The sequence below is a fragment of the Propithecus coquereli genome, unplaced genomic scaffold (genome assembly GCF_000956105.1).
Source record: "Propithecus coquereli isolate 6110/MARCELLA unplaced genomic scaffold, Pcoq_1.0 Scaffold403, whole genome shotgun sequence".
In the NCBI taxonomy this organism is placed as follows: domain Eukaryota; kingdom Metazoa; phylum Chordata; class Mammalia; order Primates; family Indriidae; genus Propithecus; species Propithecus coquereli.
Window position 1 is genome coordinate 1,201,643 of NW_012149764.1, and position 23,000 is coordinate 1,224,642.

A 23,000-nucleotide genomic window follows, 5' to 3' on the forward strand; every position below is an offset into this window, starting at 1 on the left:
CTGGAGGAAGGAGCCAGCAACCTAGGTAGTCAGTCATTGTATTACTTTCCTAGAGCTGCTATCTCGAATTGCCACAAACCGGCTGGCTTAAAATAACAGAATTTTATTCTCTCACAGTTCTAGAGACCAGAAGTCTAAGTCAGGGTGTGGGCAGGGTTGGTTCCCTCTGGAGGGTCTGAGGGAGAGTCCGTTCCATGCCTCTCTCCTAATTCCTGGTGTTTCCTGGCAATTCTTGTGCTCCTTGGCTTGCGTACGGGTCACCCCCATCTCTGCCTCTGTCTTCATATCTCCTTTCCCCCTGTGTCTGTGTCTTCTTTTCTTATAAGGACATTTGTCATTGGATTTATGGCCCACCCAGATAATCCAGGATGATCTCACCTTGAGATCCTTAACTTAATTGCACCCGCAAAGACCCTTTTTCCAAATAAGTCCACTTTTACAGCTTCCGGGTGGACATATCTTTTTTGGGGCTACCATTTAACCTGCTATGGCCAATTTGGCAGTAACTGAAAACTCCAAGGACAGCTGGTTCACCTGTATCTGTTTTCATCAATTTATCCCAGCAGGGCATTTGTGCTACCCTGATATACCTTTGCCTCTTGTGAGACATGCATTCCTGAGCTCAGGGGCCAAATTTCCCTGGTATCCACCAAAAAGTCCTTCTTTCTCTCTCAAGTTTCCAGGAGGTCATAAGAACTCTTGTAAAGGAGACATTTCTCAGTCTGGCTGGGAGGAAAGCCATGCATTTGTCCCAAGCCCTTTGACCTTCTCTCTCCTCTGTCAACCTTAAGTGAGACTTAATAGACATGCCCTGGCAGGGCCAGACTATATAAAGATCTATAAGCCATTAACCATAGCTATATTAAACTAATAAGAATCAGTTCCCACACTTGCCTTCCAACTGTGCTGGGCTTCAGAAGTGACCCGAAAAGTGACAGTCTGCAGCTGGGCTGTGATCAGAGGGGCTGTCCAGGAGCAGTCAGCTCCCCAGTGTTTACACACTGTCCGACCCTCCGGAGAAGGCTCTCGGCTGAACCCTGGGAGGATGATTTATCAGGAGTTGAGCAGGCCGTTCCTTCACACGGAGCGGGAACGAAGGCCCAGGAAGGATTTAACAGGGAATTAGTAATGGCCAAGCTCCTGAAGTCATTGGGCTTTGAAAACCCCGAGTTTTGCTTTTCTAAATGGCTCCGGGTTGCATTATGCCAATTGATCTTCCTGAGCTTTCGCAGCCTGTAAATGATGAGCCCTTTAGCGCACTCCACGACTGAAGGGCACACAACTGTGAGAACAGCTCATTTCATTTTTTTCGATTTGCACAAAAGATGCAGTGGCCGGAGCCCTCTAGGCACCCATCTCAATACATAAATACGCCAATTAAGCTAAATGGAGATCCTGCAGGTTAAAAGTGCCTCATAAAAGGAGGAGGCTTTTTCCAAAGCCAGAAAGTTTATCCACAGAAGAAATGCCAAATCAACAAAAGTGAGTTTGTGCCAAACCCTGAAGGTGAAAAGAAAAAAAAAAAAACAAGTCTTCTAGGATCCAAAAAAGAAAAAAACAAAACAAAACACCATATTTTTCACCAAAGGAAATGGGGGAAAAATGCCTTTAAGCTGTGAATTCAGGATTCCAGTCAACTGCTGCTACTAACTTTTTTTCCATTGCATTTTCCTGGGCAGGGGTCAGTGGGGGGAAGGGGAGGACATCAGTCCTAAAGCTGAACTGATGCCAAGCATCTCACGTACTCACCAGATGGGACGACGGGAGGTATGGGCAAAACAGGGCTAGATACGCTACAGCCTTGCGACTCAGGTGTGGTCCGTCAGACTCACGCTGTAGCCTCCGAGTCAGCAGCACCTGGGAGCTTGCTAGAAACAGAATGCAGGCCCCATCCCAGATGATGTCAGGGACAATCTGCATCTTGGCAAGACCCACAGACAATTTTCACGCACATCAAAACGTAAGAAGCCCTGATGTATCTTAAGTGACCAGTCTGGTACTTACCATCCCATCCCTGCAGGGTTGAGGCCACTTCTGCCTACCCAACAGCACTGGCAGTGCAGGCCCCAGGGAATGGGCTGAGGGAAACAGACAAATAATGGATTTCCATCCCACCTTCGGTCAACTTGTGTGTAAGAATCTCAGGAGACACTTGTGAATGGATTTAAATACTCAGACTCACCCACTGTAAATCTCCAAATCTTTGATGATCCAACAAAAAGCTGGTCTTCCTGGGTGTTCTCTAACACCTTATTTTAGGTCTCATACAATCGGAAGGCACTCAGAAAAGGTTTGGCAGTTTAGAAAGCAACAGGTGGTAGCAGATGAGAGGATTTTACCTTATGCTCTTGGCCGTCAGATGTGCTTTTTGGGGGGCTGGTGAAAACATTGTATAATACTCCCAATTTTTATCCTGCTATTATCACCAAAAAGGCTACTAGATGCCACAAACCCAACAATGTCAACATTATCAAAATCGTTCAAACCCCAAACATCTTCACCTACTCACTCAGCTACTCCCTCAGCCGTTGATTCTGTGAGCATTTATTGATCACCTACTTGACATAAACCCATTGCTCTCAGATTGCTGCCCCTCCCCTCTTTCTTTTCCTACCAAAATTTACACATAGTCATCAATAACTGTCTTCATTTCCTTAAGAATAAAGGAATAAAGACCTTGCTGTCTTTATTTCTCTGCCAAATCTATCCCCACTTCTCTACAGAAATAAGCCTTGAATGTCCCTTGTATCTCTTTGCCAAGTGCAAGAGAGAGATTCTTGACCCTCCAGTAGGAAATAGGAACCAAGCATTACATTCTGTCTACGGCTTCCATCATGAGACATTTTATTTGCTCTCACTCCTGTAAACTCTTTCTCCCTTTGCTGCCACTATTTCCTCTAATTGTGCATCTTCTCCAGGTGTAAAAAACACTCACAGATTTTGCAATTTCCATCAGCAGACTGATAATGGTCACTGCTTTTGAGTAAATAGGGAGTGGGGCAGGAACTGTGTTGGGCATTTAACTGACATTTTCAGTTAAATCCACACCATACCATCAAGTTCTAGTTCTCATTCCCAATATAAGGGCAAGAAACTCAAGGCTCAAAGGTGTTAAAGATAATAATTTACCTGAGGTTACAGAGCTGGTTAATGGGGAGCCAATCACATTGACAATATGACCAGTAGGAATCTGTTGCCCCCTGGGGGAATCTAGAATAGCGGGAGCTAGGAAGTACTAACCAGAATCTTTCGGACGACAGGAGTCCTGTGCGGATGGAGTGCCTGGCGCAGAGGGCTGGAGGGGCTGTGCCACAGACAGGGTCAGGGAGAAGAGTCTTAGTCAGAACTGCAAGGCTGATGGAGCAAGCTGGGAGGAGGTTGCTTTATGGAAGCTGATGCTGAAACAGGGCAGAATTAGTAGCATCACTGAGGAGAACCTGGGGTCTAGAGACAGTCTTACCTGTTTTACCATAAGCTCTTGACCCCAATTTATCAATTTTCTAGTTGGAATTATCACAATTTGGTTCAGTCCCATGAACACTACCGTGGGCCTTTTCTGCGCCTGATGGTGTCTGGGGGCAAAAAGGGTAAAATCCCATTGCTTTAACTGCCCAAGCTTTGATATCAGAGAGACATGGTTTCCAAGCCAGGCTCTGCTACACAGTTGCTATGTGGCCTGGTGCAAGTTACATATGTCTCTAAAGCTCAGTTTTCTCACCTGTAATGGGGATAATAATAGCTTCTCACTCATTCAACTTATATGATGTCTAAATCGATTATGTTCAAGAAGCACTACATAGAAAGCCTCTTTAAAGCATTTGATAGCCTAGAGGCTGGGAAGAAAGGGGAATAAGAATCTTTGCTCTCAAGGGTTTATAATGGGGTGGGGGCAAGTAGGGGGTAGGTCTTGAAATGGCAATTTAGCCATATTCGTCTCATGGGGTTCTCATGGGGAAGCATTTGTTGGGTAAATGTGTGAGCTGATGGAGTCTATCACGCCGAACAGCAAAATGAGATAAAAGGATGAAATTATGGGGAAGCAGATTCCAGTTTCATCGTAACTAATAGGCTTCTAACAATAAGCATTGTCAAACAGCAATGAAGGAGTGAGTTTCCCAACATTGGGATTTTATAAGTCAAAGATGGACGACCCCCAGTAGAAAATGCTGCAAAAAGGCATTGAGAAGAAAAAATGTCTGAATTTATGTTGTTTTGTTCCTAACCATCTGCCTGACCCTTACGTATGAAAGACTGACAAGGTCAGGGCATCCTCCTCCTCCTTCTCTTTTCTTTCATCCACTCCTACTGACCACTCTGTCCCTTCTTTGTCTGAGGTCTTGCTTCTGAGCTCCACACACGTGAATGCTATTGCTGATTGAACTGGGATGGCTCCAATTCCCCAAGACGCAAAAGAAGCCTGTGATCTTCCATCACAAACCTGGTCCTTCTCCAGTCTGTGAGCCAGAACTCAAAGGCATTTCATAGCCATGCCACTTTCAAAGGACTTCCCTGCTGTGTTGCAAGGGAACAGTGAGAGAAGGTACTGTCAGTAGAGGGAGATGTCAGATTAGAAAAGAATCTCATAGGTCCTGTCAACACACTTTTAAATCCGTGGGGTTTTTTTAACTCAAAAAAAGTTTTAAAATTTGCTATTTTTTTGGAGCTGTGAAAAAATTAGTGTTGTTGTTTTATAACCCCTGACAAGGGTTTTTTCTATAGTTGGGTGGGTTCTTTCTATTAATTTGCCTCATGCAAGTGAAGCCCTTTTTGTGTTTGCATTTTAACATATGTAATACTCACGAATGCACACATTCAGCCTGTCTTCCTCCTGCCACCCACTGCATATAGAGGCCACCCCACAAAGCCCCATACGTGTGGCTGAGTCCAGGCAAGACACAACCAGAGAGGCAGATCTGGAGAGGAGGACACATGCCACAGGCCAAGGCCCCAGGTCTGGCAAGATGCTCACGTCATTTATGTGTATCACTGCTTCTCACTGTCACAGGCAGGCCCGTAGACAGGCACATGATACAGCAGTGTGTGTGCTCAGCCCCGTTCCTGGCTCCATTTTGTCCCATCCTTGTATTTCTGTGTTATTTTGCCCAATTATAGTTTACACTATATCATCACATGCAATTTGTCCTTGAGAACTAGCTTAAATCCTTTTTGGAAAAAGGCAGGATGGGTGGTTGAACGGACAGATAGGTAAACAGGTACTCTTTACAGCCACTTGGGCAATGAATGGGCTCTTGATAAATCCCTGCTAGTTCCATTGATTCCACTTACAATTTCCCTCTCTTCTTTTCTTCCTCTAATTCAACTTCTCTTTGCATTCATCCTCCTAGTCTGCCTTCTGTGCCCATCTCTGCTCCTTACCTCACCTCTGGGCCAAGATAAGGTTTGGGGTGGCTGCAGGCTTAACACCATTAGAGCTTTCCATAGAGAGCCGCTCGACTGTATTCCAGAGATGCCAGGCCAGTATTAATCTCCTTGGCCACTTTCCTACCCTCGTTCCATTTCCTTGTTCACCCCCAGTCTTCATTCCAGAAAGCTCACCTCCCCCTGTGTCCTGCCCAGGACAGCCTGAGCCTGATTTTCTCCAAGAATTGAGATCAATTTTCACTTGAGGCATCTGGGCACAATTATCATAAAATCAACAAGAATTCTGGAGGTTGTAGTCTCGAGACAAGAACTGTCAGAGAAGAAGAATCCCAAGAGCTTGTTTCTGGTAGAAGGGTCCTATGCTAGGAACATCCTATAGTCCAGGAATAAAGTAATAATGCCCATGTGTGCATGCATGGACACACACACACACACACACACACACATACACCCCACACAATCAGATTCATCACATTTTAGTTATGCCATTGCCCGTTACACATTCCTACATGTTTACTCTCAAGGGGGAGGGGAGCGTCTCAACATTTCAGCTCTCACTCTCATCAGGACATGGCTTCATTCTGGAAGAGTTAATGCAAAACAAAGCCTCTGAATCCGCCAGTTCAACAATGGAGCCTCATCATACTCTAAGAAAGAGAACATCAGTGCACATGTATTGAACACCTACTGCATGCAAGAGAACCTAATAGGCAAATGGAGTGAGGGAGAAAGTAGACACAAAGATGTGTGCAAGCCAGTACCTAAGACTCTTTGGGGGAAAGCACCATAAGCAAAATAGTGATTCAAAACTGGCAAATCAAAATCGCCAGATGCAGCAAATCGTGATTTTGCTTGGCATTCATTGCCATCACAGTAATCAAGCTGAACGTTTTCACAATTTACATGGATCTATTGTGCAACAAAGCCTCTGAGACAAAAGACAACTATGTGTACCAACTCTCCAGGAAATGCGCTTATTAACAATTAAGTCCATTACTGAGTCATCGACAGCTCAGAAAATGTTTATCCCCAAACCACTGGGAGAAGCAGCAGATAGGACAGGGAAACAGTAGCATTTTCCAGGGAAAAAGAGAAAGAAGCAGCAAGTTGGGGCATCAGTGGAGACGAATGTCAGCCAACTCTTCCCAAGAATGTGACCATAAAAGATACTGGGTGGAGAAGCCTGCAATATACTGCTTATTTTCTTTTGGTTTATCTGCAGTTCCTATATTTTAATACAAAGCTATGTTATTACTTATATTATGAATAAAAGAACAAAAAGCCTACTCTGGCCAAACAGCTGCTCCCCAGCCCTCAGCCTTGAACACTGGCTATACCCTCCTCCCACCTCGTGTCTGTCCTGAGTCCTCAAATTGGCAATGTTTCCATTTCAGCCTCTCTGGCTTTGGCAGTGGTGATGCTTATTCTTTTGTGCTTGGCTCCGTGGCCTGCTTTGATATTCTCTTTTGTAAGAAACTATCTGTTTCTTCCTTGTTTCTGAGCTTAGGTAGTAAAATAATAACAGTTTTATTCTCTACCTGGAGCCACCATCACTCCCTAACGTATTATGACAGTGCACACACAAGTGCTTCATAAACACTGAAGCAACGTACTAATGTTAATTGATGTGATTGTAAGTAGCTGTTCTAAGTAGCTCACGTTGAATTCTAATCACAAATGCTGTTACTGGGTCAAATATAAAATAAAATAGCCCTCCTTGCATCTGCGATGCCTGAGCCATTCAGGCACAATGCTGTTATGACAGCTGGGAATCATTTGAAAAGGAGCTTCTCTTCCCTCAGTGTGTCAGATGGTCATTTAAAAAACTGGGTTCTGCTTTTTTTTACATTAGAATTGGCTCACATTCAGCAGGCACATGCCCCCTGCTATGAGAGAGACTCAGGCAAGCAGCAGGGGGTGGGACATCAAACCGGGAGCACAGGGACCCGGTTACACCACAAACCCTGAGGGAGGCGTTGCGAGGATAGTCAGTCAAGAGGGAGGCGTTCGCAATACGTGGCCAATTTTCACACGGGACAGGTGGTGATCCTGGCAGCTGATTAACTTCAGAGAGAGCCAGCCAAGGCCCTTGGGTGTGCTGGCAGGAGGGCAGGGCTTTCCCAGAGGTGCTGGAAGGGAGCGGGTGATGACAGGGCTCCATTGCATACCTGGGGTCCTAAGACTATGTAGGCACAAAGGTCCTGTCTCCCACTGCTGTTCTCCTAGGTACCTTCCACCTCCTCATAGGTCAACCCCATTCAACAGATACTTCCAGACTTATGAGAACTCAATTTAGACCCCATTTATCATGGCTACTACGTAAGGAACAACTGTTTATCATGAGTTCAGTAGCTGTTAGGTGAAGCTGCAAAAATCTATTTCTATGTTGCCAAATTCCTGGCTTTGTAGATACAGAATAACATGTAGGGCATAAGGCCACTTGTGCCAAAAGGTGGAGGGAGGGAAGAATATGCATGTATTTGATGAACATGTGGAGGAATGGACAAGAAATACTAGCACTGGTTTCTTTGGAGGAGTGAACTGGAAGGCTGGGGGGCAGCGGGCAGGGGGGAGATGGGGAAGTCGTTGTGCATCCCAGTCCTAACACCCCATCTCTCATTTGTTCTATGGCAACAGGCTCCTAAGTGGTTTTCCTGTTTCCATTCTTGCTCACATACTGGTCTGATTATCAAAAGTAACCAGAGTGAACACCACACAGGATCAGTCCAATCTGCTTCAAACCTTCCAATTGCTGTTCCCTCTGCCAGAGTTCTTTTCTCTAAATCTTTATGAGGCTACCTCCTCATCAGCTCAACTATCAGTACTCCAGTGAGGTTTCCCTGAGCACTGCTGCTTAAGTGGCAACCTCCAAGGCACTCTGAACACGATTTCCTAGTATTATTTTTTTCATAGCACTCATGTTTTTCTTACTTGCTCATATGTTTATTGCATGTATCCTTCCCACTAAAATGTAAAAGGGAGGACTTTGTCTTGTTTATTTATGTTATCCTCGATGCCTAGAATGATGCTGTATTGTTTAGCATAGGCTTGATAATTCTGCAATGAAACTATTCCCAATGCTCCGTGGTTTAAAACAACACAGGTTTATTTTTTGCTTGAATTACATGTATAACATAGGTTGACAGAGGAGATCTTTTCGTGACAGATATCCCATGAAGGAAGCTACACCATGGAATGACACTGTCAACTCAACAGGACTTTCACAATTATTGAGGGAGAAGGAAGAAAAGCCTGGAGAAACTCAACCATCTCTTAAATGCTCCTACGTGGAGGGGACAGGCATCACTTCTGCTCACAATGTATAGATCAAGGACGTCACAGGCCATGCCTAACTTCCAGGGGCCTAGGAAATGAACTTCTCTTACATTTCTGAAAGGAGAGGAAAACTGGAAATATTGGCAGATGGCACTTACTCCTCCCACAGTGCCTAGCTGGGAGTAAGCACTCCATAAATGTTAAAAATCAAATGGGAAAGAAAGAGACCCAGTAATCAGATGGAGACTGGATTCCATGCACGACACAGAGATTTACAAAAACTGGAGCACCAGGTGAGACCAGGTCAAGCAGCAAGGCTGACTCGGTACAGAGTCACCAGTGCTCTGGATTAGGGTTCTGGATACTCCCTAACCAGGAACAGAACAGGTTTCACAGACAGGACAGAAAAAATCTGCTTGGGAGAGTGAGACTGATTTCCACTGAGGATTCAGTGGAAACTAGCCTCTTGGGCTGGGGCTCTGTTTTACCGAAGAGCCTGAGACCACTGGGCAGGTCTGATGATCCCAGAGCATAACTCACAGAGGGGTGTGGCTCCATCAGGTCTGGGTGCCTCTTAGGGATCTGGGTTCCTGAAAGACTCCTGAAAAACCCTTATCCTGAGTACTTCCCTTCATCCCAACAGAGATGGCCTCAGATCATAGAGGATCAAATGATTTCCCCTTTTGATACTCCTTCTGTCCATGGAGTCTGTACCACAACCCAACGGAACTAAAGGAGAGGACTGCAACTATTCACCAACTAAGCAACTACTAGGGGCTTCAGATTCATTTCATTTCACCCTTGAAGTAAGTCTTTGAGATATGTGTTAGTATCCACATTTTACATATGAGAAAACTGAGACTTAGAGAGGTTAGATAAGGAATCAATGGCTTTGGTCTTCCCCGTGAGTTTTCTTATCCTAAGACTAGAAGGCACTCAATAAGTGATAACTGGTGAATATTCACAGATGATTTTTATTTCTTTGAGGGTTGGGACCAGGTCTTCTGAATGCTCCCAGGGACTGGACCAGTACGGAGCACTTTGCAACCAATGACGTGCCAGTGGATTAGCTGATGTGTCAAATACGATAAAAATTTGTGCCTATTCTTTTCTGAAATTACACCTATGGTGTTCAGGATTAAGAATATGGCAGTGCTTTGAAGAAAAAGAGAACAAGAAAGCAAATTCAAAAAAAGAGGGTGAGGGTTGTAATGGCTGTCACAACGGGAGAGTTGAACAGAGCACATTTCCTCGCTACTCAAAGTGTGATGCATGGCCAGCAGCATTGGCCTCGCTAAGGAGCTTATTAGAAATGCAGAATCTCAAGCCACATCCGAGACCTACTGATCCAGACTCTGCATTTAACAAGATCTCCAAGTGATTTACATGCACATTAAAGTTTGAAGACTAGCATTCCAGAGACCACCCGTATCTCTGTTTCTTGCCCTAGTCCAGCACCAACATCTCTAAATAACTATTAGGGCCCAGGAGACCATGGAGCATCACACCTGTTCCCCATTTGACCATCGCTTAATGGACCCAGCATTTAAGCGCCCAAGACAGCCCTCCATAACCGTTGCCAGTTTCATCCCTAAATCCCTCCCTCTCCACATATGTGTAAACCTGGTTTGTCTGATTCAAAGCTCATTGTCTTAGCCCCTCCACTGTTGGAAGAACATGGCCCTGGAGTTTTTGTTTTGATGAACACATTCTTTCACTCTAATTCCTAGGTATTTCCTAATACCTGGGAAACCATACCAACAGCCTTTGGTGCTTCCAATGTATAACTGCATTTGTTGTTTCCTCCAAATTGCTTATATCCTGATAAGTGTGGGATATGTAGGATTTTCATTAAATTACTTTCCTTATTACATTTTAACAATAATGAATTATTTTTTTCCATGAGGATGACATATTATAAATATTAAACTAATGTATTTTTATTTCTCTTTTAAAAATCATCATCCTTTAGTTCTTCCTTTACATAGGCTTTTTGACCCAGAGCAATAGAGGATGAATAAATAAAGGAATGAATAAATGAATGAGGTGATTTACGTAGCAAGAAAATATGTTTAAAATTAAGTTATGTATGGTAAGTGGATTTTTCTAAATTCTTTTCACATATTAGGGACTCAGCCAGAAGTTTCTTCTATAAAGTGGATAAGAAGTCACTCCATATTTGATGGCTAATCTTCCAGTTGCCACCCTTAAGTAGAAGATAAGATTATGAAGTAAGGGAAGGAGTAAGTAGCCACCCCTTCTGCTCTTAAAGAATTGTGGGTTGCAGAGGGAAGAGAGACTGGCTGATGGGGGTTAAGCATGTGTCCCTCTTCCTCTGTGTTAGAAACAGCAGTTTTAGAATGTGTGTAATCATGGAGAGGGAAAGAGAAACAAATAATCCATTTCATATGATAATAGCTACATTCAATGAGCCGGGTTCATTGAATATAAGTGCTTCATATATATCATTTCATTCAACCCTCACAAGAGTCCTAGCTATTATTTCATTCAACCCTCATAAGAATCCTACTGTTATTACTTTGTTTTAGCAGATAAAGAAACTGAAGCTTAGAGAAGGCAAATGTCTGGCCCAAGTTTATGTGTCTCATAAATAGCAGAACTAGGATTTGAACACAGGCATGTCTAATTAAAGAGCCTGTACCTTTAACCACCATGCTACAATGTCACTTTCTAGAATTGGGTTGCTTTGCCTACCTACAGTCTCTACTTCCTTGACTCCTTCCTCCACACTGCCACCAAAGAGATACAAATTGGATTGCATCACTCCTCCACTTAAAAAATGGGTCCTTAGTACCTGCCTACAAGATAAAGTCCTAAATCAACATGGCATACAATTAAGGGAGGAAACGCTAAATGAAGTCATGGGATGGACACTTGTGCAGCGAGCAATTACTCTTCTCATTGCCAATTTCTTCCCCCATTCCATTAGATAAAGTCATTCATTCAATAAGCTTTTGAAATGATAGCACTTCTTGAATGGTGTTTATCTTCTCCACATATGGATATTCAACTTAAACAAGGCTATATGGCTAGGGCATGTCATCAGTATAATCACACAGGGTTCCCTGCTCAGAAGTGTTTAAGGTTTAGTACTCTATGGTCACTGTCTTGAAATACTTAATAATTATATCTTTACATTTACATTTGTACATGAATTACTATGGGACAACGGAGCACAAGCCAGAGACTTACAGCCCCAGCTCATGGGTGGTCCTGCTTCCCTGTTGCCTCTCTGGGATGAGTTTTCATCCCAAACCCTGGGCCCTGCCTGTCCTCCCCTTCCCTGCTCTTGCCCCTTGACTGCTACAGCAACCAAGTTGCATTGGTGGGGTGGTGGCTCAAGTTCTGCTGTTGCACTCTGGCCCCAGTGGGGGTCTGGGCACAGGTGCAAGAATGGTCGTGCCCAGACATGCATCCTGCTGCTTCAAAAGTAGGGCAAGACAATGCCAGTCCCTGCCAGGGGCTGGTAGTGTCACAGTGTGTTCAGTAGGCAACTCTGCGGGGCCCTCTTGCCCACCCCCAATCCAGGTATTGGGAGATTGCAATCTCTTGGGTGTCACCTGTCCATTGTGGATTGGAGCAATAGGCCCAAGAAAAGGGGAGATTGACCCATCCCATCCCAGCCAGGGCTCCACGTCTTTTTGAACCGAGCCCTATAAATAACATAGCTTGCTCTGTCTATGGCTCTCTGATATGTCTCTTTGAAATGTCAAGTCATAATGAAAATGTGACATTAATGTTACCTTCAAGGGTGTTGAGTGCAAGACACTAACAATTTACTAAGTTTGGGCTTTTGCACTGACCTATATTAATGTGTGATTTCATGCTATTTTGCATGGCAAGGAAAGTTTTTCAAAATTCATTTGATTGCAAGATCAATGTGAAAATGTATTATCTGCCTGCCTAGAGCATGGCCAACTGTTGACCTCTCCAATTAAGTAGACTTGAGAATGAAAATTCAATTACAATGAACAAACGTTTCTTGAACACTTTCAATGTGTGAGGCTCTATGCTGGGGCCTGTGGGGAATATGCAGATGTGTCAGATTTATTCCTGTCTATGGGGTGCTTGCAAGCAAGTTGAAGGAGGCACAGATACATGCGTGGATAACTAGCATCGCATGCTGTCTTAATTTATGAAAGCAGAGGAAATGGAATTAGTGAAACTGGATTGTTTGTAGGCAACCCCTCATAACAGGCAATGCTGGTTCCGTGCCCTATGTCTATTCCCTTTCACGTTATAGAACTCCAGCTCAGTGATAAATCTTAATTGGTTTAGCCCTGTCTTGTAATCCCATGCCTCTTGTTAGTGATTGGTTTAGAAGTGGGCATGTGACTCAATTCTGGCCAATGAAACATCAAGGAAAGTCTCTGGGTTACTTTTCCAAAGATTTTCTTGTAGTATAGAGAGCTTCAAGGTTAAGGGCACAGACTCTGGAGTGGATTGCCTGGTTTAGAATCCTGGGTCCCTTGCTAACTAGCTGCATATCACCTGGAAAGTTACTTAAGCTTTCTGCCTCCACTTCGTCATCTATTAAATAGGGTTAATGATAACACATACCTAATGGGGTTGTTGTGAGGATCAACTTCCATGGTCACCCTGTGCCTGTGATGGGGGACCGCATGGGACACAGAGCAAAAGAAGGAAAAAAACCTCAGTACTTCACAAAATCGCTGAGTCTCTGAGTAATCAATCCTGAGCCCACTGTACCTCTGGACTTCTTGCTGTGTGCTATGATAAATTTCTTTATTGTTTAAGGTATTTTCTGTTAGGATTTTGTGTTACTGGCAGTCAAAGGCACAATTCAACCTCTACAGTGATGTACTGGTGTGTGTCCTGGAGTTCCTTAGCCTGTGTGTTTTTAAAGTTCCCCCTGTGTGTCCCAACTGCATACCCCAATACGTGGGCTGCCTCAGAGCAGTTCCTGATATCAGTTCTGGCCAACTTGCTACAACTCCTCATCATTCTGGCTGTATCTTTACTTACTTAGATAGTTTCATGAAAGACTAAGATTTCCAAGGTTTGCCTAAATCCAAAGCTACTCTTGACATTCACAGGTAGGTGTATTAGTCACGGTTCACCAGAGAAACAGAAGCAATAGGATATACATACAGGAAGAGATTTATTGTGAAGAATAGGCTTACACGATTACAGAGGCTGAAAAGTCTGTTAGTCTGCCATCTGCAAGCTGGAGACCCAGGAAAGCCAGTGGTGAGATTCTAGGTCAACTACTAAGGCTTGAGAACCAGAGGAGCCAATGGTGTAAATCCCAGTCTGACAGCAGAAGACCCATGAGCTGGGGCTCCAGCAAGCAGGCAGGAAGCAAAAGAGGTGAATTCCTCCTTCCTCCACCTTTTTGTTCTATTCTGGCCCTCAGCAGATTGAATGACACCCAAGCACATTGGGGAGGGTAGTTTACTTTACTAAATCCACCTATTCAAATGCTAATCTCATCCAGAGATACCCTCAAAGACATACCAGGAAATAATGTTTATGATGGACACCCCTGGTGCAGTCAAATTGACTCGTAAAATTAACTATCTCAATGAAACACATGCTTTGAGGTCATTTTCTAATACAGCAGCATAAATTTCTCCCATAAAATATAATAAATTGACACTTTAATAAGTAATCCCCTTTGATTCTCCATAATTCTATAGATACAGGGTTGGAATAATTGGTAAAGTTACTAAATTCCCCACTGAAATAAGCTCCACCCTACATTACATCATTTTTATGGTAACATTTACTAAGAACTTACTCAAATTTTCAAAACTAAGATGAAGACAATGAATAGCAATTTTAAGGAATACATCAGGGAAGTTATTGCTTTCATGCACTCAGAGATGCATCCTCTGAGTGGTCAACAGAAAGTTATTTCCTCACACTCACCTTGCAGCATATATCTGTACCAAATTTGTGCCTTAGCAAAATTACAAATTCATAAGTATTATAGATTTTCAGGAATGCTCAAACATAGAGAAATAATATCAATTTTTGGATCCTTAAAAGTTATGGGTTTCATCTCTTGTGCCCACATCTATAGACTGACAGTGGGTTCCTAGAATGTCCGGCTGAGAAGGACAGTGAGGTCACATCCGGGTTCAGCAGGAAGGAGCGCTGGGATCCATTATTAATGTCTGCCCTGCATGTGGGTGGAGGCAGTGGCAGCAGGCATATTATATTTCTGCCATCCAGGGTTTCTGCCTACCATTCTTGAAAGGCAATTAGAACAATAATTCTAGTGGTTCTTAACTTAGGATCAATCTATTTCATCAATGCACATTTATTGAGCACTTTTGATGCATTAGGCATACTGTTAGGTAATATGGGAAATTAAAAAAGGAATTGGACATAGATCCAGCCCAGAAAGAACTTAAGTTTAATAGAAGAGAAAGATGTGTGCATGTTTAGGGTACAAAGTGATAAAATGCTGCAAGAAAGGACTCGATAAGGAGAGGGAGCAGAGGATATGTCAAAGGTGGGAAGGGGTACTTTCAGCAAGTATGGAAGGTGGTCGAGGCATGCTGGTGAGGATGTATTGGAGCTGAGCGTTGCGGTGATGTAAGTGAGATTGTTCATGTGGATAGGAGGGGAAGACTATTTCAGACTGAGTGGTCAGAATGAGCAAAAGCACCAGAGTGGAAAGCTGAAAGCTCTGGGTGACTGCCTGACTGATGAGAATATGTAGCTGCTGTTTATTCCACTTCTCCCTACAGAGTGAGCAGGTTGCCTGGTGGGCTTCATTAGACTGTTGTGCTGATGTGACATCCATTTTTATACGAGTTGTTTGGGCCAGGGGAAAACTTGCTCTTTTGAAAGATCATCTTTCATCACCATTTGACGTGTGACATATAACAAATGTCTTAAAGCAAAGGAGAGGCCTCACTATCTCACGCTGTACGTTTTTATTGTAAACCTAAGAGAACTGACAAAGGCTCCATCTTTATTTCCTTAGTTACACACAGACTCATCAACTCTTGCCAACGAAGAACAGTCCTGACATCATATTATTCCATTACATGAATAAGGCAAAAATTCTTAACACGTTGCTGAGCTAGAAACTAGCTGTTGATTTGTTGAAAATATTTGCAGAATATAGATTAAAATTGCAAAGAGAGGATCATTCCTAACATGCTCTTATGTCAGTCATACATTTTGCATACATATAAATATGAGGTAGGGTTTTGTTAAATTTCTTTTAAAATACTTCAGAAATGAAAGCAACGCTGTTTGTTTTGCTAGAATAATAAAGAGAAACCAAAGATTAAAAGAAATTTGTTCATCAGGCACATGCAAAAAGCTATAAAGAGCCAATGCAAGAAGCGACAAGAAATAGACTTGTCAATAAAATTAGGATGCAAATTTTAGCGTTAGGAAAGAAAAAGGAAAGAAACCTAAATATCCTTGTAAAGTTTAGAATGCATAGATCATGAAGAATGACCTTGACTGTCGATGAACTTCACAGGCCTTCATTTTACTTACTGCTTGGCTTGTTACTGTCTTCTAAGAAAACCTAAAACAGAGAAGGTGATTCTATGACACTGAAGTAAGTTCTAGCCAGATCCAAAGCTATAAGCAAGTTTGGCTTTCATGTCCTCTCTTCCCCTCCCTCCCCCTTCCCTATTTCCACTCTCATTCCTTTCCCTGGAGTTTTTATGGGCAGCCTTAAATCTATATTTACCCACTATATTTAGTAAGTTTGATTATGCATAGCCTAAATTCAGATCTCAGACGATGATCCACATTTTTATTCACTGAAATGACTTTTTCTTTTTGATAGGTTTATAGCAAAGACTAAACACTGACTTATTTTTTCCTACTCAATAGACTCATTTTGCCTCAGGCCCCTCCCCTTGCTGTTCCCTGCAGGAAAGCTCTGCTCACACATCTGCCCTTGCTGGCTCCTTCCTGACATTTAGCTATCTATTCAGATGCCACCTCTTCAGAGAGGCCCCCAGGAAGACTCAATGTAAATAACACTCACCTCCAATCCCTGGCCTTGCCAATTTCTAGCATATCACTCTTGTTTTTCTGTAATTCCTTTATGTAGGCCCTTTAAGTTTTTATGTAATTAAAAAATTGTTTACATATAGTAAAATTTACCCTTTTTAGTATATAGTTCTTTGAGTTTTGACAAAGCATACAGCACGTTTTAGCATCACTACATTTAAGATATAAAAAAGTTCTATTGCCCCTGCCCAAATTTTCCTGTACCCCCTTATAGCTAACCCTTCCCCTGACCCCAGCTCTGATATGTCTTCTGTATCTATAATGTTACTTTTCCCAGAATGTCATAAATGGAATCATATACTTTGTAGCCTTTTGAATCTGGCTTCTTTCACTAAGTATACTGTATTTGAGACTCATCCTTATTGTTGCATGTATTAGTATTTCATTCCTTTTAATTCCTGAGTATAATTCCATTGTATGGATGGAATACAGTTTATTCATTCTCCATTTAGAAGACATTTTAGTTGTTTCCAGTTTTTGGTGATTACAAATAAGAGTGCAATAAACATTCAAATATAGTTTTTAGTGTGAATGCAAGTTTTCATTTCACTTGGGTAAATACCTAGGAGTGAGATTGCTGGGTCATGTGGTAAGTAAATGTTTAACTATATAAGAAACTGTCAAACTGTTTTCCAAAGTGGCTGTACTATTTTGTATTCCCATCAGCAATGAATGGGAGTTCCAGTAGCACCACATCTTTGTGAGCACTTAGTATTGCCAGATTCCTTTATTTTATATATTCTAATAGGTGTGCGGTGGTATCTTATTACGGTTTTAATTTGCATTTCCCTAATGACCAATGATACTGTACATCTTTTCACATGCTTATTTGCTATTATGTCTTTTTTGGTGAAGTGTCTGTTCAAATCTTTTGCCTTTTTTTTTTAACCCCTGAGTTATTTTTTATTATGGGACTTTTTTGAGACTATTATATCACAAGTTCTTTTTATAATACAGATATGTTTTTTTTAAGGTTTTTGATTTCCAAGTATATGACTTGTCTTTCCATTCTTTTAACGTGTCTTTCAAAGATTACAAGTTCTTAATTTTGATGAAGTGTAATTTGTCATTTCTTTCTTTTGAATTTTTGGGATCGTAGCTCAGAAATCTTTGTTTAATCTAAGGCTGAAAAGATTCTCTTCTATGTTTTATCCTAGAAGTTTTATGTTTTTAGGTTGTACATTTTAATCTATGATTTCTTTTGAGCTATTTCTTTTAGATGGCATGAGATACGCATTAAGGTTCATTCTTTTTATTGCTACTGATATCCAACTATGTCAGCACCAATTCTGAAAGATTATCACTTCTCCGTTGAATTTTCTTCGCAACTTTGCCCAAAATCAATTGACTTTATATGTTAGGGTCTGTTTCTGACCTACATCTTACTCTATTGACCTGCAAGTCTGTCCTTTCATTAGTAGTCTGCAGTCTTGATTACTGTAGCTTTATGGTAAGTCTTACAATCAGGTAGATATTACTTAGTTTATCTTTTTCAGAAAACTTACCACTACCTGAAATTATCTTATTTGTCTGCTTTTTCGATGTCTGATAAGACTCTCTAGAACCATAAAACCAGGGAGTTTGTACTGATCTCATTCTCCATTATACCCCAGCACCAAGAACAGTGCCTGCCACACAATAATTGCTTAACAAATTGGTTGAAAAAAAGCAGGAAGTTAAGAAATATTTAAGTTGAGGAAATTGAGGGAACTGAGTATATGGGGGAAAGAACCATGAAATTGTTTTGTGAGAAGCTGTGACTATAACAGAGGCTTGGCTTGGGGTGCTAGCCTGGAAAATTAAATGCTCTTTTGGCCATGGCATTTTGATCATAAGCTTAGTTCTTTTAGGACACATAGAAGCTTTATGGGACCACATTCATTCACTCATTCATCAAACATTTATCCAGTACCTATTGTGGAACATGGTGTTACACAAGACAGTAAATGAGGTCTTGTGCTCAATGTATGAGGGGTCTCAGACAAGTAAAACAATAACTGAGACTGAGTCATCCAGTTGGCATAAAAGTGGTGTCTGAACAGGGCTCCCTGAGTGACGTGGAAAAGCATCAAACCCAGGCTCAGGCTTGCAAAGCTTTGCAGAAGAGGGCGCGCTTGATTAAGTCTTCAAGTTTCAATAGGAAAGGTTGAACCCCGGCTTCCCTTTAAATGGGTCACTTTGTAACAACGTACCACAGGTTTCTGCTGGTGTTCTAAAGCAGCTCCAGCTGTGTCCTGGTCTGGGTTACTTGTGGTGGTTGTTTTACGGATTAACTCTGCTCAAGGTCTCCCAATAAACACTCTCTTAACATCCTCTCCTTCTCCTTCATGTCACTTACTGCAGTTATGATGACAATTAATCATGCATTTAGCTATTTGATGCCCACTTCCCTCCCGCTACAATGTGAGTTTCCTGGAGGCAGGAACTGTATCTATCCCAGTCACTGCTGCATTTCTGTTCCCTGGCACAGGGAGTGCCCAGCCAGATCCTGTGACAGACTGCACAAGGCCTCAATGACGAAGCAGGAATCTCAAGGTTCTTATAAAATCCGCTGGGTTACCTGGGAGCTTTTCCTCTCTGATGAAGTGGTTTTGTCCTCTGGTTCAGTTTTAGGAGTAACTGTTAGCTCTTCTTTGATTTTCAAATTACTTTAAAATAATTAATAATCGAAATAAATGTTCCCCCCTCTACCGAGGAAAAACAGAAACTTTCACATTATGTGCAATGGTTGAGTTCATGGTTTAAGTAGTTAATTTGTTGATCTTGAGATGCTTTTAGCATGTCAATGATGCTGGGATAATATTGGAAATCAACCAAAGACAAAAATGAATCTTTTGCTCTTGTGTATTAATAGAGTCTACTGTGCCCTAAAAATGGGTAGATCAAAAAGCAAATGGAGAAAAAGTTATTTTGGTACTAAATTATAATTCTTCTGGGTAACATTTTAGTTCTTCCCAACACACAACACACAGGCACACACATGTGCTTCCTCTCGGTTGCTACAATAGCAAATTGGAGTTGAATGGGGGTGGTCAGGAGAAGGGCATTCCCATTGCTGAACACTTAACTGAGCTTCTACTCTATGCGAGGCACTCTCCAAAGATTCTGCCATTTAACTAAACCACATCTCCCCTAGGATGCTGAGGCCTAGACACCAGGAAAGGGATGGTGAAGACATACAGTCCAGCTCTGGAATTCTCAGGGATGTCAAATTTCTAAGCTCCCTCGTCTGTTTATGTCAGCCAGACTTGCTGAGGGAGAGAAAAGGGAAAAGAAAAGGCATCTGTCTTTGCTCAATAGCTGCTCTGTTTCGACTGGGCTACGGCCATCTTGAATTTTCACCAGACCTCTGAGAAGCTCTCACTAGGACCTTGTGGCCACTGTTGGGGTCTTCATGCACTGCAGGGGTTGCCTCTGGCCAGGGCCCTCTCTGGGTGGTTTTCTGGTAAAAGCCTTGTTTTTATAAGACAGAGTAGAATGGGGTGGGGTGTGCTCAAGAGTTACCAGTTTACATGGTTCAAGCATTCAAAAGGTGAGTTTTCTAAAACCTTCCAAATATTCATATTCTTTTCCAAAATCAAAATGATTCTGTTTGGTATACACTACAAATCATCATCTGTTTACCTTATTGAAAGAGGTGGAGAGCAGAGAACACAGAGAAAATGGAGAAAGAAAGGAAATGAGTATTTATTGAGCACCAATTATGTGAACTGTTAAGTACTGGGACACATTATGTAAATCCTTGCACTTCCAGTGAGGCATGTGTTTTTATACCATTTTACAGATGAAAACACTAAGGTCTAGGCAAGCAGCTTAAATAAATTGTCCAGAGTTGGTCAGCACGCTAGTGAGTAGGCAGCCTGTCCTCTGTGCCCTTTGCTCTGCATGGCGTAATCGTGTGAAGGAGGGAGGGGAATGACTCCTCCCTTCCCTCGGAACTAAGGATGAGATCCATATTTCTAATGAGCAACGGGTTTCAAAGATTCATACCATGCGTGACAACTTGCACACAACATATACCATTGTAGCTTTGCCTGTCTTTTTCCTCTCCTTCAAGGAAAAAATCTCATTTCCTTATCTCTGCTACAGAATTCTTGGTTTGGTTTCCTGAGTTTCCTCTTCTCTTCAAGATTTTCGATACTACAGAGACCCAATGCTTTGAATAAAATCCTGGGGGAGACATTATATAAAGCATATATGAGGAAAATGTCTCTTTCTTAATAAGGAAGTCAAGAGTGATAGTGTCCAGTAGTTTTATTTGTGTGGCTGATTTCACGTGTGGATTTTTAATTGGCTAATATTGAATAGGTGTAAAGATGGGGAGTATTTTTTTCTGGAAACATTTGCTGTATTCATCTTATTGTGGCAAGCTCTTTGCATCAAGCAAAATCTGCATAGCTTCTAAAGAGAGGCGTGTCTTGGATTACATGATCTACACGTCGGATGAATCTCAAAAAATGTAAATCAAATGGACTCCTGTTTTAGGTGTATTGAAATAACTGCCACCTAAAGTAGTTCCGTAGTTAATGAAAGTCAAAGGAGATCATTTTTAAACTCCACATTTTGCAGATGAGAAAACCGAATGCTAGAGAGAGAACATGACTTTGCCTGGGGTCACGCTGCTCATTACAGCGCAGCTGGAAGACCGAGCTCACTTGGAGCTGGAGGATGTGATGGCTCCCCCTGTAGGACTCTCCCGAGCTCTCTGTTTCAGTATCAGATTGTTCTATTTATATTGAATTCCGTTTAATGGATTATAAAACATTAAACTCTGTATCAGACTTCAAGTCTCTATAGAGAGGAAGAGAACTAGCAGATACTTTTTCTCCTTTTAGGAAAGATGAAATTACTCTGAACCTCTTTACCTGGTCCTAGGGGCAATTGAGATTTTGTAGACATGAGTGTGAAATGGAGGGGAGCATTTCTTACCTAAAGAATGGATTCTTTAAGTCGAGGACGCTCTCAGATCTGAAGCCCGTTTGGTTCACCAGCGCCACGATCTGAATGTCATAGCTCTGTCTGTATCACGGAGAAAAACACATCATCTCGCAAGGCTGATTAGATATTCACGTACATCCAAGGCATCTTTAACACACGCCTGCTTCGTGAGGTGAGAGTATGTGTCTGGCATCTTATGTATGTCTGTGTCTATTTATTCGGATGATATTAATATTGGTAGAGGCAACCGAAGCCTTGTGTATTCATTAGAAGGGTTTAATAGCTATAATTTCTTTTTTTTTTTTTTTTTTGAGACAGAGTCTCACTCTTTTGCCTGGGCTAGAGTGCTATGGCATTAGCCTAGCTCACAGCAACCTCAAACTCCTGGGCTCAAACAATCCTTCTGCCTCAACCTCCTGAGTAGCTGGGACTACAGGCATGCGCCACCATGCCCAGCTAATTTTTTCTATATATTTTTAGTTGTCTGATTAATTTCTTTCTATTTTTAGTAGAGACGGGGTCTCGCTCTTGCTCAGGCTGGTCTCGAACTCCTGAGCTCAAACAATCCGCCCGCCTCGGCCTCCCAGAGTGCTAGGATTACAGGCGGAGCCACCGCGCCCAGCCAATAGCTATAATTTCTTGATCTAAAAATTACAAAAGTAATGGTACTTCTGGTTGATCAAAGCACTTTTCAGGGGGAGGGAGGAAGTTTTACCAACACCAATGACAGAAAATGGCTTTAAGTAACTGAGGCGCTTTATGAGTCATCATTAAAGTACCAACACAATCTCAGTCATGGAAGAATTGACTGAGCTAAAATCCCAAACTGACGTAAAATAGCTAACAGATGTGATTGATTTTAAGAGGCCTCAGATGAAGGCTCATGCAATTACAGTGAGAGGATAAGTAATATTAATATAACATATCCTGGATGACTAATCTGAAGGAGTCATGTTTGCAGAATTTTATTAAGCATTTTCAATAATATATATATTTCTTCTGATCATAAAAATGTTACATACCGTAGAAAAATTGAAAAATAGGGACAAATATAAAGAAAATGAAATAATTCATAATGACAGTAGACAAAGATTCTTTCAGCTAACATTATAGACCACTTCTTTTCTATTTTTTCTCTCTGTGTATTTGTAGATGTAAAGGTTTAGCAAAATGATGCTTAAGTATTGCTTCATATCTGCCTTCTTTTATTCAATATAAGCAAGTGTTTATCCTATATCATAATTCTTGAAAATGTAGTTTTCAATGGCATTACATGAATATAACACTATTATTTAATAATTCCCCATTGTTGAATATTTATATTTTTATAATAACATTATTATTTATAATAACAAAAACTTTTTTTCCAG

At 41.8% G+C, this 23,000-nt stretch overlaps 1 protein-coding gene across 1 annotated transcript in view; it reads right to left on the reverse strand.

Annotated features, from left to right (window-relative positions):
• Positions 1–16,119: 16,119 nt before the first annotated feature.
• Positions 16,120–23,000, reverse strand: part of LOC105817242 (histone-arginine methyltransferase CARM1-like) — a 252,075-nt gene continuing 245,194 nt past the window's right edge. Inside the window, exons 13-14 of the mRNA XM_012652874.1 lie at positions 21,622–21,711; positions 16,120–16,195 (exon numbers count right to left, since the gene is read on the reverse strand). Coding sequence (XP_012508328.1) covers positions 16,186–16,195; positions 21,622–21,711 — 100 coding nt within the window. The 3' untranslated portion in view covers positions 16,120–16,185. The remainder of the gene's footprint in view (positions 16,196–21,621; positions 21,712–23,000) is intronic.